This window comes from Solenopsis invicta, chromosome 2 (genome assembly GCF_016802725.1).
Source record: "Solenopsis invicta isolate M01_SB chromosome 2, UNIL_Sinv_3.0, whole genome shotgun sequence".
NCBI lineage: Eukaryota > Metazoa > Arthropoda > Insecta > Hymenoptera > Formicidae > Solenopsis > Solenopsis invicta.
In genome coordinates this window covers 1,698,395-1,716,352 of record NC_052665.1, presented here as the reverse complement: position 1 = coordinate 1,716,352, position 17,958 = coordinate 1,698,395, and the positions used below count along the sequence as shown (strand labels likewise).

The 17,958-nt window shown below is 38.6% G+C and overlaps 1 protein-coding gene across 4 annotated transcripts in view; it reads right to left on the bottom strand.

Annotated features, from left to right (window-relative positions):
- Nucleotides 1–17,958, bottom strand: part of LOC105196447 (transcription factor Sox-6) — a 187,512-nt gene that overhangs the window by 26,535 nt on the left and 143,019 nt on the right. For all 4 annotated transcript variants that reach the window (XM_039446120.1, XM_039446119.1, XM_039446121.1 and 1 more), the window contains one exon: nt 11,119–11,347. In XM_039446120.1, the coding sequence (XP_039302054.1) occupies nt 11,119–11,347 (229 nt within the window). The remainder of the gene's footprint in view (nt 1–11,118; nt 11,348–17,958) is intronic.

Below are 17,958 nucleotides of genomic sequence, written 5' to 3'. Positions count from 1 at the left end.
AGCTAAATGTCAAATAAAGATTTAAAAAATTGAGGAGAAAAAGGTGGAACGTATAAGGATTAAACTTATACTGGAATCGGTAAAGTTCAACAAAATAGGATCTCAATGGTTTCGTTCATAGAGACTTGCCGAACAATAGCATTGAAATCCCACGTTGAACTTCCCGGTTCCGGCATAAGTTGAAGATTACGGCCTGCATAAATCAGGCTTTAATATCATCGTAGATATGCGTGATCTGCGATTGCACAATATCATCATCGCTCGAAATGTCTCGATACTTTTCACTCCTAAAAAATACGACATTAAGAAACTCTCTTATCACGAAAAATCTCAAGAGACAAATCTTGTTATTTTTCAAATGCAATTGTACTTTAATATGATGTGTGCGTTATCGACGACATTTAACGGCGATTCGAAGAAAGAGATATCTAGTTTAAGATAGCGCGCCTTTTGTTTTTCCTTCTCGTTTCCCTCGACTTGGAATAATTATCTGCATACACATAATTATATTCAGTGACGTACATTAGTTATTAGTTAGATTAGTATACTTTACACTAATCAGAACCTTATTTAATGCGCGACCATAGTCATTGCGTTAACGCGGGCATAAAGTTGCAAAACTACGTGACTACTGACCATGACGGTGATAGATGTTAAAGGCGCCGACTGTGTTAATATATTCGTATTAACAAGATACTGACACATTCGACATTTATATTGATAATAATACCGATCACATAGTAATAAACTATACATTATATTATACGCAAGAGAGAGAGAGAGAGAGAGAGAAAGGAGAGCGGGCGGAAAGGGGAAAAGAGAAAACGAGAGAGAAACTATACGCAGCAATGTATTGAAAAATAAATTATGTCTTGTTGTTATGAAAAACGAATTATGCCTTGTTATAATCATTCAATCGAACGTTGAATAACAGGTCGGGTCTCGCTGCAGTTACGGTTAAAAAATACGAAAACAGGTAGGTACGCGAGTAATCGTATCGTCGATTTTTGGAGTGCAGTATTACTTCCGATATGCCGGGTGTTCGAATGCACGTATACGGAGCTGATTGAACGCGTTTTACACCGATGATCCCCGATCAGCTTTCGATACCTAGAATGCAGCAGCGACCGGGTTACAAGTACCGTCCCTCTTTTTTTTTTTCAAGCTGTAATTCAATTTCACCGGATACCGAACGCGTGCTTTTGGCGCCAATAAACTCGATTCAAACCTTCAATTATTGCAGCACCGGCATTTTCAATTTTTACGCTGACTGCGTATTTCCGGACAACGTGGACGCCGTCCAATTTAATTCGTGCATTCTCTCAGAAATCCTTTAACACGATATTTTTTTTCGAGATGAAGAGATGCACGCTATCAATCGATCTAATGAGCGCGCGTTTCAATATTTATTATATAACAATCCCAATTTTGTGAAATGTTGTAATTGTCCTTTCTTAAATGCTCCATTAAAATGTAATTTTAAAATAAATCACATCATCGAGATACAAAAAATAATGAAAGGCTAAAGTTGCTACGATTACAAACAAAAAAATAAAATAGAACTAATTAAAAGAGAAAGACATGATTTGAGCTAGTAACATCAATCGATGAGTTTAATCGAATTAGTTGCAATTACTTGCATTGGTACGACATGACGAGAAACCGGTCTTCGAAAGGAGTATTGGATGTACAAATCCGATAGGACGTGTGAAACGAATAAGATTAGGTGAGTAGAAAGCGAGAGAATCAAAAGAAAAGAAATGAGGAAACAAATGAAAGAATCAACAAGATTTAATGATAGCACGAAAAAATGAGGGTGACAAAAAAAAAGAAGGAAAGAAAAAGCGAATAATATGTTAATGGAATACAGTGTCTAAAAACAACGTTTATATCTCTATGCAGACAAGGATGATTTTAGAAAAGCTGTATTGCGGCGCAGCAAGTCGCTATTCTAAATTTTTAAATGCTTATATATTAATAAGAAAAAGATTTATAATAAAATTTATAAGTTATGAAGCTTTTGTACAACAAATAAATTAATATTAAAAAATATTTACAATTATGTTACTGATAATATATATCACTAATATATATCACTAATTTTATAATTGATCAATAAATTTCGTTAAGATTATAATATTCGATAAATTTTGTTTATATCATAAGGTCTAAAGAATTTCGTTATACGTTAAATTAATTTTAATTACTAATTTAATCTAATTTTCTATATGCCATTTCAGCAGAAAAGAGCGGATGGAAAGGCACTTTTGTTCTAACATAAATTGCAAGTACAAATGTCCAAAATTTCGGAGCGCGGCATGAAGTGACGCGGACGCGCAAAGTCACGCGTCGTTGCGCCACGATCAAACGGCAAACGTCGGCCTACCATTCGAATGCGGTAATTCTTTGATCGCTCGAAAAGATACATCGAGCCAGGGTAGCTCCGCGGTAGCTCTCGACCTCCCGTCTGGTTGCTCACCCGACGACGACAAGTTCGGAGGGATGAAGTGAACGGAAGGAGGACAGACATTCGCACGTGGATGCGCGCGTAAGTCGACGTCTCTCGAAAAGCGGATGGTGAGGCAAGGGCGAAAACGCGACCGCGCTCGTTTAGCCTGTTTAACGGCAGACCGACTCTGTAAAAATCACTGCGACGACACGACGTGGTGATAATGCGCACTTTGCGGAAGCTTCGTTAGCGAAGGCAGGGTACAGACTGCGAAGAGAGGCTATGGTGTAAGCGAGGTGTAAGTGTCGCAATGAGCATGATGGTGGACGGCTACATATGTAACGGGAATAAAGAGACGACGAAAAACAAAGGTTATAAATCGTATTGTGCAAAAACAAAACGTAATAAATACAATCAGAAATATGTGGACATGTAATAAGTAAAAATAAACTTCTCTTTCTTGTATTTTAGGAATTTTTTAAGTATATTGAATTACGTTATAATAAATCAACGATTTTTTCACTGATTTTCTAATTCAACCGGACCATTGATACCTCAATGGTGTTTTTGAAAAAGATTTTAGGCTGTAAAAGATGTGTAAAAATTTTAGCACATTCTTCGAACAATCCAAAAGACGATTTGGACACAGTTGTTTGACTCGAATCGTCGAATCGTTGTTCACTTTTTTTTGTAAGTACGTGTCCAAATTCGAGAAAGAATAATTCAAAATTGAAAATTCACTTGGATTTTCAAATTTCTAGTTGGACCACAAAGGGCTAAATAGGGTTCAAAAAATTTGAACGTATTATATGTTCAATTTGTTCAAATAGTTCGAAGTAAAAAAATGAGCATCTAATTCGAATATTTCGGATAGTTTAAATAATAAAAAGAATTAGAAACGCAGTATGCACATTGGAGACAAAAGAAAGATTTTCACACAAATTTTTTTTCCACTAGTTTCCAATATTTTAGAAAATTTGGATTCAAATTATAATAATTTTGAATTTTCGGATCTGAAGCAAATTCAAACAGTTTGAATATACTTTCAATTCAAAGAGTTCAAACTGTTGAATGTTATCTCTACCTATAATCGAATTATTCGATCACTTGAATTTATAACTTATATTAAAGAAGATGAGGGTATTATGGTTACGATAGACGTTACCTCTACTATTTCACTTATTAGATGATGAATTTTCTAAACAATGAACAATTAAAAATATTATAAATTTGTAACAAGATACTACGTGTTTCTCAAACTAAATTTTATAAATTTATTTTTGGGCTGGTCATATCATTATCATCACTTTTCCTCTTTCACCGATTATGCAGTGTGTGACATTTTTATACATCACGTCCTAAGTAATAAATATTTCACTACTTTGAATCTAGAATCTGTTAAACAACACTTTGACAAATATAATCGGTTCAAGCTTTAACATATTGATTATTAAAAAAGTTGTTCAATAAAATGGCAATGGATGCCACATTATCCCCTTCTCTTCTATGACTTATATTCTAAGTCCGCTGTGCTATTTTGCTTATGTAAGTTTTGCTAATGTCGTCACACAAGCCGAATCATTAATGCTACCGCAAGTGAAATTAATTTTATAGCCTGCGACATTTTCAACGTGATAATTACTTTTTTATAATTCGTATAATTGCTCCTGAATGCAGAATGTCGCGACGTTAAATTCTTAGCGCACACGGTTCGAACGAACCTTACCTCATTTTATTATCACATAAAAAAGTGTATCTAATAAAATACAAGTTAATCAGTTTGTTAAATACCCCCGTTGTCGGCAACAACCGCTAATTAAGCATTGCGAGGTGGTTCGCGCTATGTAATTATCGCATAAAACGCAGTAGGTAATAGTTTTGTGGAAAAATTTCCCATTTTTACACATGCATGCACACGATTCCCGATCGCAATGGCCGCGATACCCACCGTTGCGATTCTCTTTGTAGCCGCTTGCGCGCAAAAAAAAACCTGGACGAAATCGGGGGATGTACGCGTGTAACGCGGCAACGGAAACACACGTTACGCAAATATGCAGAACGGAGGGCACACTTTTGTTCGCCGGCACGGAACGCCCGGTACGGCCACAGGTTTTCGTGTATGTTTCTATGAATCCCTCTTTTCCCCTCTCTCTCTCTCTCTCTCTCTCTCTCTCTTTCGCCCACTGTACGGATGTGTTGAATACGTGTACACATTACCGGCTTCATGGTCGATACGGATTTTACGAGCGGCGACGTGCTTCAGAGGGCGGACGCTCGGATGCGTTTGATACAATATATAAGCGGCGAGATGCGGGGTCGACGGGGATAGAAAAGGGAGAAGAGCGGTAACGCGGGGATCGATGGCGCGCGGGAGGTCACAAAGTAGCATTCTATTGACAGAAAGCCCGGTGCTCTCTCGGGTCCGCCGGTGATTATACTTGGTGATCATATCGCTCGCGTATTGACAAACAGTGGTGCACAGAGAGAGAGAATCACCCCCACCCTTAGCCGCGGGGAGCAATTCCCTCTTATTTCCTCTGTCCATAACTGTTGTGTCTCTCGCCCGCCGCTACCCTTTCTCTCCTTCTCTCTCTCTCTCTCTCTCTTTTTATCTGTCGCCATCCCCTTCGGCTATCCCGCCGCAATCCCTGCCGCCATCGGATCGCGGGGGTGGCCGTGCCTGCGGTCGCGTCTCGTGCACCGATGCACACACAGCCCGCCCACCGGCGGTCCACAATGCACTGCTAATTCCCATAAAGCACCGGCCGATACGCAAATGGACAAACGGATATGGACGTACACATGCAAGCGTGGAAATACGGCAGCGCGCGTCCGCCCCGTGCCGAACACCGCACGCCCCCTTGTCGCTCCTGATGCGCGAAACGCGATGCCCTCGTACAGTTTTGCCCCGCCTTTGTGGACCATGTTGTCGCACGTAATAACGATATTGTCGTGCGACAGATCCGTCTGGTAGATATAAATATGTAAAGTAATAATAATGCGAGCGCACAAATATATGATTTTACAGCGTGCATTGCTCCATAGTATATTAAGGAGATATTTCAGTTCGAAAAACTGATTATTTTTAGGAATTTTTGTTAACGAAAACTTCTGCATATGTTCTTCTGCAATTTTACGCATCTACTTTCACGTATTCAATAAATATCTATAAATTTGTGTAAGGCTAAACGTTAATTAATTTTTACGTTATTTAAATTTAAAAATAAAAACACGTTTTTCAAGTCGGCTGATTTCATTTCTCAAAAACTACTAAAGCTATCGAAACTTCAACTTTTACATATATGTAAAATACATGTCTGTTTGTGGTATGAACTAGGATAAATAAAAAATATCACGAATTATTAAAACGATTTAAAAATATGTTTTAATAAAATCAATTGAATTTAACATGTATGAAAAATAGTTAATTTATAGATACCGCAATAATCCTAGTTTATTAAACAGACATGTATTTTATACATACGCAAAAGTTGAAGTCGATAACTTTAGAATTTCTCAAAAATCATATCAACCAACATTTGAGAAATGTGTTTATTTTTAAATTTACGTTACATAAAAACTAATAAACATTAGATATATCAAAATTTGTAGAATTTACTAAATAAGAAAATGTGTAAAAGCGTAGGAAAATATACACGGCAGTTTTCTTTGAAAAAAATTTCCAAAATAGGCAAACTTTATTTGCGCTCTAAAGTAGTACCTTAATGTTCTAAAATTATTTGTTGTTGCATATATAAATTATTGCAGAATTGGCGTTACGCGCAAGATGCACTATTGCATTTATATAATACTTGCATTGTCATTTTGTAAATTATGATAAACTGCTGAATAAATCTGAATGAAAGAATTTAATGCACAAGTTGCTTAACGTCACGACGTAAAGTCATCGGCAAAAAAATTAATAAGAGTTAACAATATTATTTGAATAATTATATGTTTCCTTGTACGTTCCAATTACTAATAAGATATTTAATTAATAACGTTTCAAATATAATCGTATCGTTAATTATTTCACGACATGCAAATTTTATCGCGTTTTTCTTTTTGTAGAAACAGTTATTATATCACCGTCATTTAAATCTCTCCTTGGATTGCTTTTGAAGCATATTTTGTTATCAAGCATGCGCGTAGCGAAGCTAACTCGTTGCATACATACGTTTTTACCACCATATAATAATATTCAAACTGGCGGGAGAGAGAGAGAGAGAGAGAGAGAGAGAAAGAGATAAAATTAAAGTAATCAAATAAAATTCCACAAAACGCGTTATCGAATGTTATAAGTCTGCCTAGATGAGCGAGGGCTATTAAGGTTTCAAAAAGTGATATTTTCAACCGCGGATTTTTTCCCCGGATCGCGCATGATGAAGATTTTCGCACGCGGTTAATGCACGTATTTCATTGGTAATACGCGCTAACCATAATTCTTATTAAAATATGTAAAAGTAGTACAGCGAAACGTGTTAATGTACTAATTTCACGCGCAGCTGCGTCGCGTGTTTGGCAAGTTGGTAATTTATGAGGAACGAAAATTTATTTCAGAGAAATATACGCGTCCGCCGCACATACAGAAGAGATAATTTGCTTTTTGCGTATACGCCCGCGGGGAAAGGCGAGGGGAAGTTAAATTTTGTTCGCAAAGAGACTGCGCTGTCTGAGTGTACTCAAACATCTTTGACCAGACGAAATGAGAACCTTTTTGGACCGTTATAGATGTTTGTTCGCGGTTGGATTTCGTACGGATAGTAACGTCGTATTGTAATCGGCATTGCGCGCGCAAAAATCGCATGCTCGGCGATAAGCGAAGCGCCGCGATGCAACTTTTTCATCGCGTCGAAACCGCGCCTTCGGCGGTGGAAGAATGCGTCTCGCGAGAGAAAGTCTACACGGTGCCAGCAGGTCGATTGTGATCGAGCTACTGGGCGTGACAGTATATCCCTGCTGCAGGTGCAGCCAAACGTATAGGTAGGATCGCATGAAAGCGCCTCGGGATAGAGGGGAACGCGATCCTCGCCGCCCACGCGCGATCGGCCTGCTCGTTCGCCGGGAAAGACAGGAGTCGAGCCGGTGGTGCATGGAATAAAGAGAAAGAAAGAGAGAGAGAGAGAGAGAGAGAGAGAAACAGACACGAGACACGGAAAGGTGGAAGAGAAAGGACACGGAGAGGTGGGAGAGGCTAGAGACCCCGAGGAGACCGAGGAGAGCGTGCGGCAGGCCCTGTCGCTGGCTACGCGGTCGCGCACACCTGTGCCAACGCAGCATGGCACGGCGTCGCATAACAGGTGGAAAGGTAACGGAGAAGAGAGACACACCGGGAGGAGAGGACGAGAGAGATAGACAGATAGACGGAGGGAGAGACCCCCACTCGACCCCCGAGTCTGCCAACTCGAACATTACTATACGCCCTCCGCGATCCAAGAGGAGGAGAACATCGAGACTACCGCCTTCCTCCTACGTTTTCTCGTCTCTCGCTCTATCACTCTCGTCGCCTTTTTACTCCACCTACCTCTTTCTCGCGCGCTCTCGCTCCTATCCACCTCGCGTACGCCCGCTCCTAATCTCTCCTTCCTCTCCCTGCAGCCCGAGAGCTTTCTCTGTGCGCTTCTCTTCTTCCCCTATCTTCCCTCCTCCCTCCCCCCAACCCCCTCCCTTCCGTCGGCGGTGCCGCCGTCGTCGTTGCATTTCCGCTTTAACGTCGGCTAACTCGAGGCGCCCGGCGCGCAAACGCCGCCGACAAACGCGTTTTCACTCCGCGCCGATGAAATGGCGGACGACAGAACGTTCTCCACCCTGAAGGATCTCATCCGAGACGTACCCTCGCCAAGCGTCACGTCGATCTCTCGCCCGTCGCAGATTTTCCAGCGAACCGGATTATCCATATGCTTTTACCAGCGTAACTGACGTTACAGTTATCATCCAACCGGTTTGTCGGACACGCCAATTAACCATTGGATGGAAAACTTGCAGATCGACTCATCGGAACATTTTTTCCGGATTTAAGATAGTCTCGAGTCAAATCTATAGCGGGCTGAACAACCTGTCGGGCGATGATTGAAATACAACTCTAACAAAAACCGGAAATGCCGAGACGCGGACAATTCGTTTTTGTCGCGCAGATGGGCACTTTCCTCCTTATCTTTCCTCTCTCGTATCGTTAAAACGTTATTGCCTGTAGTTACGCGTCTCTCCGACCGCACGGATTTCAATTATTGGTGCAATTGCGGACGATCGTAACGACTCCTGATTCGATTATCTTCCTCTTTCCCGGATTTAATTATCTAACGACGATTAGAGCCGGCGTTCTTGCACGTGAGCCATTCGCAGATGTTATGGAAATGATCTCGCGTTATTAAATACAGATTTCTCAAATACGAAAGCGGGATGTCAATAGACAGCAGGCTCTCGTAAAAAGTATATATATTTCTTTACAGTTTTCTCAGGGGAAAAAGGATTAATATTTAATAATACATGATATAATCTTGTTCAATTTGAATTGTGTTATGACTGAAAATTAATTCGCGCAGTTCATTGTACTTGAGGAAAGTATATAAAATCACACAAAAAATACAAGCACGAAGACTTAGCTGCGACCATAGAAGGCATTCTTGTTCAATTTGTATAAATATATATATATTTTTTTTTTTAAATAAATAAAGTATGTTGATGAATATACCATTTCACGATTATTTTTTTACATACGAAGAAAAGCTAAATTATAATTTCAAATTTAATTATTGCGCTTCATTTACAGAATAATTTGTTGACATAAAATGTAAAATTTTCATCTATATGTTAGTATTAACTTTTTCGTTTTAAATAAACTCAATTTCGTATAAAGAATTGTTGACATTCGTACGTGCGTCATGTGCGATTGCAAATTTGTAGCCTGAAAATGCAGGCGCTTTAAAAATCAAACGTCCCCGCGGGACATTTATTACCCGAGTTATACGCGCGCGTTTCTCTTCCCGTGCATGCACATAATTAAATATAAATCGACATAATTGAAAATGTGTCAGCGACTTGTCCGTCGTCGTCGTCGTCGTCGTCGTCGTCGTCATCGTCGTGTTCCACCTTGCGAATCATTACCGATCGTTCTCCAGGATATAGGGTCTCGAGATCGTTGTGTTTACGCCACCAGCGGATGTTGTTACCGCTCTCCCGAATTTCGAATATTAATTCCGGAGGCACTCTCGGTCTCTCTCTCTCTCTCTTTCTACCTGCGCCGCGCGCATATGACGGATATTTACTCGAATGCATTCGTAGAATTTTCGCCGGCGGGCGAATTTAGCGGGACATCGGGGAAGAAACATCGTTTCCACAGCACGTAAATGACTGGCATAATAACGGTAATACACGTCGGGCATTATCTGCACGCGCTCGCATTTTTGTGGGCAGACAGGTTCCTCCGGTCTCCCGCGATTCCTTCGAGCGGCGACGGCGGCGGCGGCTGCGGCGGCGACGACGTGGTTTGCGTTTCGCCGCAGCCACGCGATGACCCGCGCTTTTTGAGGCTGCGCGAAGTATCGAGTCATCGCCGCGAGACGGAAGGTGATACTAATCTCGACGCGGTTATCGAATCCGATACGCAGGCCGGGGCGATTTCAATGAGATCTCATTGTGCCCGAGCCGTTCGCGCCCGATGCGGCGCGATCGCGGATTGCAGTCTGGCGTGATGCAAGCGCATCAAAGGTGTACTGTTACTCGCGGAGGTGCAACGGACTCGCCGCTATTAGTACGGTAATATCACAGAGAGAGGTCTTGACGTTATTGTCAGGAACATCGCGGAGATGCTTTTAAGCGGAAGAATACGGCCCGGCATTCCGATTCCCGGCGCGGGAAGAAACGCGCGTACAATTTTTTATGTCATACCCGCGCGCCGGCAGTATGAATTAATCTTGCAATCCTCGCGCGGATCGTCGCGAATGCCTCGCTTTATCGCGCGGTGTCTTTTTGAAACGGAAACACATTAACAGCCGGCCGTAACGGCATACTAGTCATCGCGTCGAGGAAACTCGTGTTTCTCATTTTTTCCATCTACGGCGGCTGCAGCCCGCGATATCTGCACGACCGCGATTCGACCGCGTAATTATGATTCCGCGGTAATCGATGCACTTTCCCTCGTCAATCAACATGCACTGGCTGGCGATTTATATTGAGACACAGCTTGATCTGTCATTCCCTATTTCATCACGACCACGCTTCGGCATGCATTCTGTATATTTCTTTTTTTTTCTATTAATCGTAAACGATATCCCATATGTTATAACGTAATTGAGCACATCGATCGAATTGTGTTACTGTTACAATACGTTGTAGTTTCATTATCTACCATTATCTATAATGCATTATACATTACGACGACAAATTCTATTATTCGAGACTCCTTTTACACTTCTAACGCATTCCAGTAACTCGATGTATTCGACGTCTTATATAGATTTCGAAACAAGAACTTTTCTGTAATATTCTGTTGTATATTTGCGTTCCACTACACTTTAATTCAATCACCTATATTCAATACACTACGACGTTTATCTAAATCTGAGATATTCAGCGTATGCCCCTCTTATGATAAAATACGTGCAATATATATAAATATAATTCGATTACTTTTCTGTACGCTAATGCGTTTGCTATAGAAGATTGCCTACCTTCGATTGATCTTGCTGTTGTACCAAACGCTCCCTAAGCAACTGCAGTTGCAGGATCATTTCTGACAGTCGGCGCTCCTTCTCAGCGAAGCTCTCGGCGCAGAGGATCCTGTGAAGGGCCGCCACACCGTCCTGTTCTACTTGCGCCTCCGTGTTTGATATCCTTCCGGCATCCGGAGGTGAGAGTGCCACGTTATTTGCCACGGTGGTGATTGTACTTCCACTGCAACTGCAACACACGATTGATACAACCCCGGTCAGTTTCGTTCAGAGAAAGTGAGATGGGCAGAAAAAAAACATTTATGTTTGAGAAAGACATTTTTTTAAGGTTGAATATTTTTAACTTGTAAAATACAATTGTAAAGTCAGTAAAAAAAATTAGTATTTAAAAACCGGTTCTTATTAAAGTTTTTATGTTAAATTTTTAACATATTCAAACGTTAATTTAACATAATGTGATTGTGTTATTGAATATTTTGTGCTAAATTAATATTCAACATTTCTTAGTGTTAAAATAATACTATTTATGAGTAAATAAATAACAAAAATAATGTAGTTTTGAAAAATAAATTTAAAATAAATGAAACGTATGTATTAATTTAACATTTGATAAAAGTTACTAAAATTTTACTAAAAAAATATACTTGCGCAATTTGTTCAAATTGTATCAGTGTAACATTTTCTGTTATTTTTGGTGTAATATTTATATACAATTTGTGTAACTTTGTGTAATTTTATTTTTAGTATCTTGTGTTAAATTAACACAAAACTTTTTTAGTGGATCGTTTGAGACATGCCGATTGTTTGGAATTTCCAAATCAAATTGCATAGTAATAAAATTTGAAAAAATTAAGTAAGAATTATTTGTAAATTATTTTAAACAGTAGCTTTTGAAATTTACAAATTTAAAGCCAATCGCAAATTACGTTTAGATGTAGTTGCATGAGTCGCGCGTATAATAATTTTAGTGACCGCATGACTGTCTAAATATTTCTGATTGGCTAGTTTTAAGCTCTTCTATCATAAGAACTACTGTTTCAAATAAAAATTTGCAAATAACATTTTTTACTTTATTTTTTCAAAACTGTTATAGTATTCTGATATGGTGAAATTTGGAACAACATGTATTTTAATATAAATTTTCTAATATATAAAATACCTAAGAAAATTTTTACAATTTCCATAGGAAAATAAATCTTGTATTTAATATAAATATTTTTATACTTATTAATTATTTAATAATTACCATCGAAAAAACTTGATCTTTAGACTATTAATTGTATAACAGATAAAAATTGATCAATAGATAATTTTTTTAATGCAAAATAAAAGTTTGATTCTTTTCCCCCTGTCAATCATCAATGATCAATAGTTATCCATTACTTTCCTTAACATTTTTATAACTAATTGCAAATAATAAATTATTCATAATTGTTTATCATTAATAATCGTTGCAACTTTTAATGTCAAAAAAAAAAAAAAGAATAAATATCGATCACACACACACACACACACACACACACACACACACACACACACACACACACACACAACCAAAATATTCATCGATGCAAAGATGTTCCTGGACCGCCGAGTGAGAAAGAGAACGAGATATAGCCTCTAGCGCATTAGGTTGCAACCAGATGGTAGGTGGTCGCGTACGCGATGCTGGAAGCCAGGTGAATAATAAATGAGTCGCGGTCGAGCAATCACGACAGGGCGAGTGTTTGCCTCCGTGATGGGGTACCCCGGTGCCATCAGTTCTCCCCCGTTCCTCCATCCGGGTCCCCGGCCCTCGAGCATCCGCCCAGAATCGGCCTCGAGAGGAGAGATTCTGTTCCTTTATGTCGGAGAAAATGGTCCGCGAATAAGTGATACAGGTCTTATTGTACGGCGCTTAGGAGACCACCGGTCGGACAAAGCCTATGCGAGAAGGTCGACGAGAGTGACGACGAGGCTGACGACGAAGAAGCTCACGCTGCGAAAAATATAGGGCAGCGTCATCCGCCACGTTTCTTCAGACGTTACAGGGTCAACGATTAAAGTTGCATTACGATGTACGCGAATGACATGCAGTACAGACGCTTAAACCGTCCCGACTACGTCAAGTCATGGACGTGTGCAATTTTTCCTCGTGTACAATACGCAACCATTTACTTATCTGATATTTTCAGATTTTCAACGTTGACTTGATTATCTCAATTATTCCAGGCTACTATTATAGTTGTGCTCTGACCAATAGTTAGAACAGCTATGAATAATTCTAATATCACGTTAATTATACCTATAACTTGCTCGATAAAATGCCTTTTAGTAAACATTCTTCAACAAGATTAAATTTTGCATCGTACATAAAAAAAAACGTATAATGTACAAAATAAAATATTTTTTTACTCAGTTTTTGATTCGTCAGATAATCACGAGCTGACGACGGCTCGTTTAACTTCACCGCTGGAATGAACGGATTGGCATATCTGAATATTTCCTGAGTGCTTAAGTGTATCTTGTTCGTCGACAGCCAGCGAAAGTGCGCATCCGGTTTCGCGAAAGGCCTTAATTCCACGCGAACTTTCTTTAGCGTACGTGATAATAATAATGACGCGAGCACGGCGACAGATTTCGTTTGCGTTTTAACGGTTTTAAAAATAAAATCTGCCTTCTGTTATTATTATCGCGTGCTAAGATATTCGAAGGGCTTAATTTCATGCGCGAGCCAAGATAAATGGTCGCCTCCGTCTCTTTTGTGCTACTCTTTGCGTGGCACAGCTCACTCTTGTCTACGCCGGCTAACGGACATGAGAATGCATGATAAATTGATGGCACACGGATCGTACATGAAATCAATAAGAATAAAGAGATCTCGCATTTTTTTTACCGTCGAGACGCACACGCGAGATCATCGTGGGAGACTCCTTCGATTTATAGCAGCGCTCCATCAAAACTACAGCTAAAATCGTTAAGCAATAGCTATCAATAATTAGATGTCTAAGTAATTAAGTGTCACGATCGATGTCGTCAATTCGTTACCGAGTTATCTTGTAATATATTATCTTGTAATATATACAAATCACCAGGCCATTTATATGTCCATTAATCTTTTATTTTTGCTTCTGCCATGAAATCGAAGCTATTTGACTTCGCGATTTGTATCAGATATCAGCAAATTTAATAACGTGTCTGCTCAATAGTCGTATCTCGAAAGTCTTATTTTGCTAAAAAGTTTTATCCTAAGTTTTCCTCGATAAAGTCGATTATTTTAGCAGCGTTACACTATTTAGCTGACCGTCGACAAAAATTTTTGCCGACGTCGTTAATCTCCCCGGCATCAGAAATATCAGGAGTTTTTACATTTTTATCGATAAGTTATCGCCGGTCCATAACACGACGGTTACTCCCCACGGGTTTTTATTCAATATCCACTATCTTTAGACTAGCCAAGAGCTAATGTATATGCCCGATATTTTCGTCCATCCTACAACTCTACTCGCTAGTCGCTCGCATCTCCGAATGTTCGTGCGCTCATAATACGATTCGCGCGCGATTATACGTCAGTAGTGCATATATGATGTACGGATTCGAGACGCTTTATATAACAATGTTGTTACAGTTGTTTGTACGTCCTGCCGAATGTCTACGCGCGAATTTGCACAGATTCGAAGTACCTCCGAGCTATGTCGGTTTTCTAATCTTCGAGACGCATTGGAATTACCGCCGGGACAAACAAATGGGGTGAATTAAATTGTTAATAATTGATATCTAGCTTAGCAATAAAAATAAGTAGGTAAAATTGTCTTGGAAATAACTTAAGTAGCCTCCGGTAATTTTAACACAAACACACAGATATGTGTGTTTGTGTGCATGTGTGTGTGTGTGCGCGCGCGCGCGCGTGTATAATTACAGCATGATAACAACTTCGTGAGTAGTGGCCGTATATTTTTAAATCGAATCCATGCTATTTCGATGTACGTAAAGTCAAATTGAACGTGCTCCAAGAAGAAGGTGAACGTCAACGTAAGTGCACGTTGTACTGTTGGCTGAATTTTTGAAGAATCTTGGCCAGCCGTCTGCTCGATGTGGGCAGGAGACTGGCACAGTTCTGTGCTACCGTTCCTCCACGCTGCCAAGTTCACTCGTTCACTTTCAATGACTCCACATCAACGTAAGACATTGCGTTACACATCTAGCTCGAGGGAAGACACTTTTTGCAGAGATTTCTGCTATTCTATTGTTGCCTGCTCTCCGGTATAATTTTGCCAGGTGTTATTGCGCGTGGATCTGCTGCCGTAACGATAGATTGAATACACGATATATTTTTTGTTTCAATAATAACAGTGCTATGGTTGTAAAAAAACAACACAAAGACTAAGTTCAAAACAATTTGATACAATCATATCAAATGATTTGCGTAAACGTTTTATCAAGTCGGCAATTTTTAACTTCAATATTACTCAGTCAACACAATACGCGTCAATTGTACCGCGAAATAATATAAAAACACAAAAGTATAATTTTATGGTAGTATCATTTGTAGAGTTAACGTATTATCTTGCATGACGCAAAATAGTAATTATTCACGTGTAAACAATTTATACTCTATATTCTCGGCTTTGTGTAAACGAGTTACAGAATAAAGAAAAAATTTATGCAAATACAAATCAATTCATTGGCGGACTTTATTATCCAGAGCGATTATTATTGAAGCAAAGTAATTATTTGAAAAGCATAACATCAGTCTCAATAAATATCCCACGGAATAATCCCACGGATTATTCCACGAAACTGATTAGATATCGTATAATAAATGTAATAAATTAAAATCCGTAAAATTAAGTGTTATACAATTTCGAAGAAAATTAAACCGTATTTATCTTCCATAAAAAATATATTTATGTTAAATAACTGATGTAAATCATTATTTTAGCAAGACTGGACATAGTCTAGTAAGTTAATAAACACTTTGTCGCAACTCAAATAGTGACACAATTGTTAGAAATATAGATATTGATAAATTAGCCCTTTAATTCAAATCCCTTAATTTTGCTCAATACGTAAAAAATTATATGAGATTGATTATTAATGGTTTGGAGTGCACAATAAATTTTTATTAAATCAAAAGTAATTCAGAGTATATAACGCCAAAATCGAAAATTGGTCTTTAAAATTTTTCTTTTAATAATAATTATTTGGAGCTACGATTTTCTATTTATACGCTTTACGTCATCGTGCTTTTCGTTCTTGAATTACTGGTCATTGTCAACTGATTGTACGGCAATAGAGATCCGTTTCAAGAGAGGTTGCTAGTTTGGCCTTATGGTTTCGGGACAATAGTCTCTTTTAGGCCCCGCCCGATCGTTAGTTGCATGTAACTGTATTCGAGATACCAGACCTTGAGAGTGTTGAGGCAAGAAACTACACAGTGGTCTTTTCTTTTAGAAAACAAAATTATAGCTGACGCCCTAATTTCCGGCGATAACATCGGATGACGAAGAATATCACATTGTAAGCTGCGTACGAAGAATATCGATAATATTACGAGATAAATTTCAAAGTCTTCCTCCTCAAGAATTTTGTATAAACAGCTAACTCCCACACAGATTTTACTTAAATTTTACTTAAATTTTTCTCAAATATCAAAATATATATATTTTACTTAAATCTTTCTGATTAAAAGTACGAGAAGTTTAAAGCAAACGAAACTTGCTATATTCCAAAATGTTGCTACTACATCGCTATGAGCTCTATAAGTGGAAAATTTTAACTTTGTTAACTTGAAATAACTGTGTTAACTTGTGTAACTGACAAACAATTTTTAATTGCAGTCATAATTAATTCCTCGTTATAAAATCACGATTAAATTCAAATAAGTATTTGTATAGGCTTCCATTACACAGTCAGCAGTTAAGTTGCAAAAGAAAAAAATTATAGGCACAGCGTAACAAAGTTGCAAAAAGCCACATCCGCCTCTGATTTACCATTATATTATATTAATCAGTTATGTAAAGTGGGAGAGATACGATAACCTCGGCGACACGGTGGCGCATTATGAGACAGATATTGCAACAGAGTAGTGCACTGTTACAATGTCGCTCGAACACGGTATCGAATAATTAATACACAAGTTGCGTAAGAGTCGCTTTATCGAGATACGACGCATGGATTACACGAATTGTAATGGAATCTAAACGATTAAGAAAATTGCAAGTTCTCTGAAACGGCACACTATTCTCGTTTTCTGTTATTTGCAATTCACTTCCTGATCGTTTTAATAGCAGCGGACCGATGTTAAATGGAAGAGAGTCAAAATGACGATTAGAAAGTCCAGTGTGTGAAAAACACTGAAAAGTGGAAAAGACCTTTGTTGTATTTCCTATATATTATAATCTTGAATATTAAATATATTTGACAATACAACAGATACAACGGATTTGCTTTTCTCTAGATTTGATGCTAGGCTTTTCTCTCAAAATATGAAACGGTGAAATTTTACTGATTTGCAGTGCTACACTTGTAACTGTGATCATCAGTGACTAGTCACTCCGATTGAAAGGAGAATACTCTTACTAAATGGAATCAGTGTATTACTACTGAAAAACATATATTATTGATCAATATAATTACAAGTATATCGCTAAAGTCAGACTATTTACTATATATCTTTCAGTGAATCATACACTGATTCCAATTTAGAGAGCACGAATCAATTAACTAATATTCGAACGAGTTTGCTTTTACAAATATAATGGAACAGCTACCGAATCTATTTTCTTTCTCTGTTCATTATTCGATAATTGGACGTTAATAGATAATCTTTTTAAGATTGTCCTATTCAGACAAATTTAA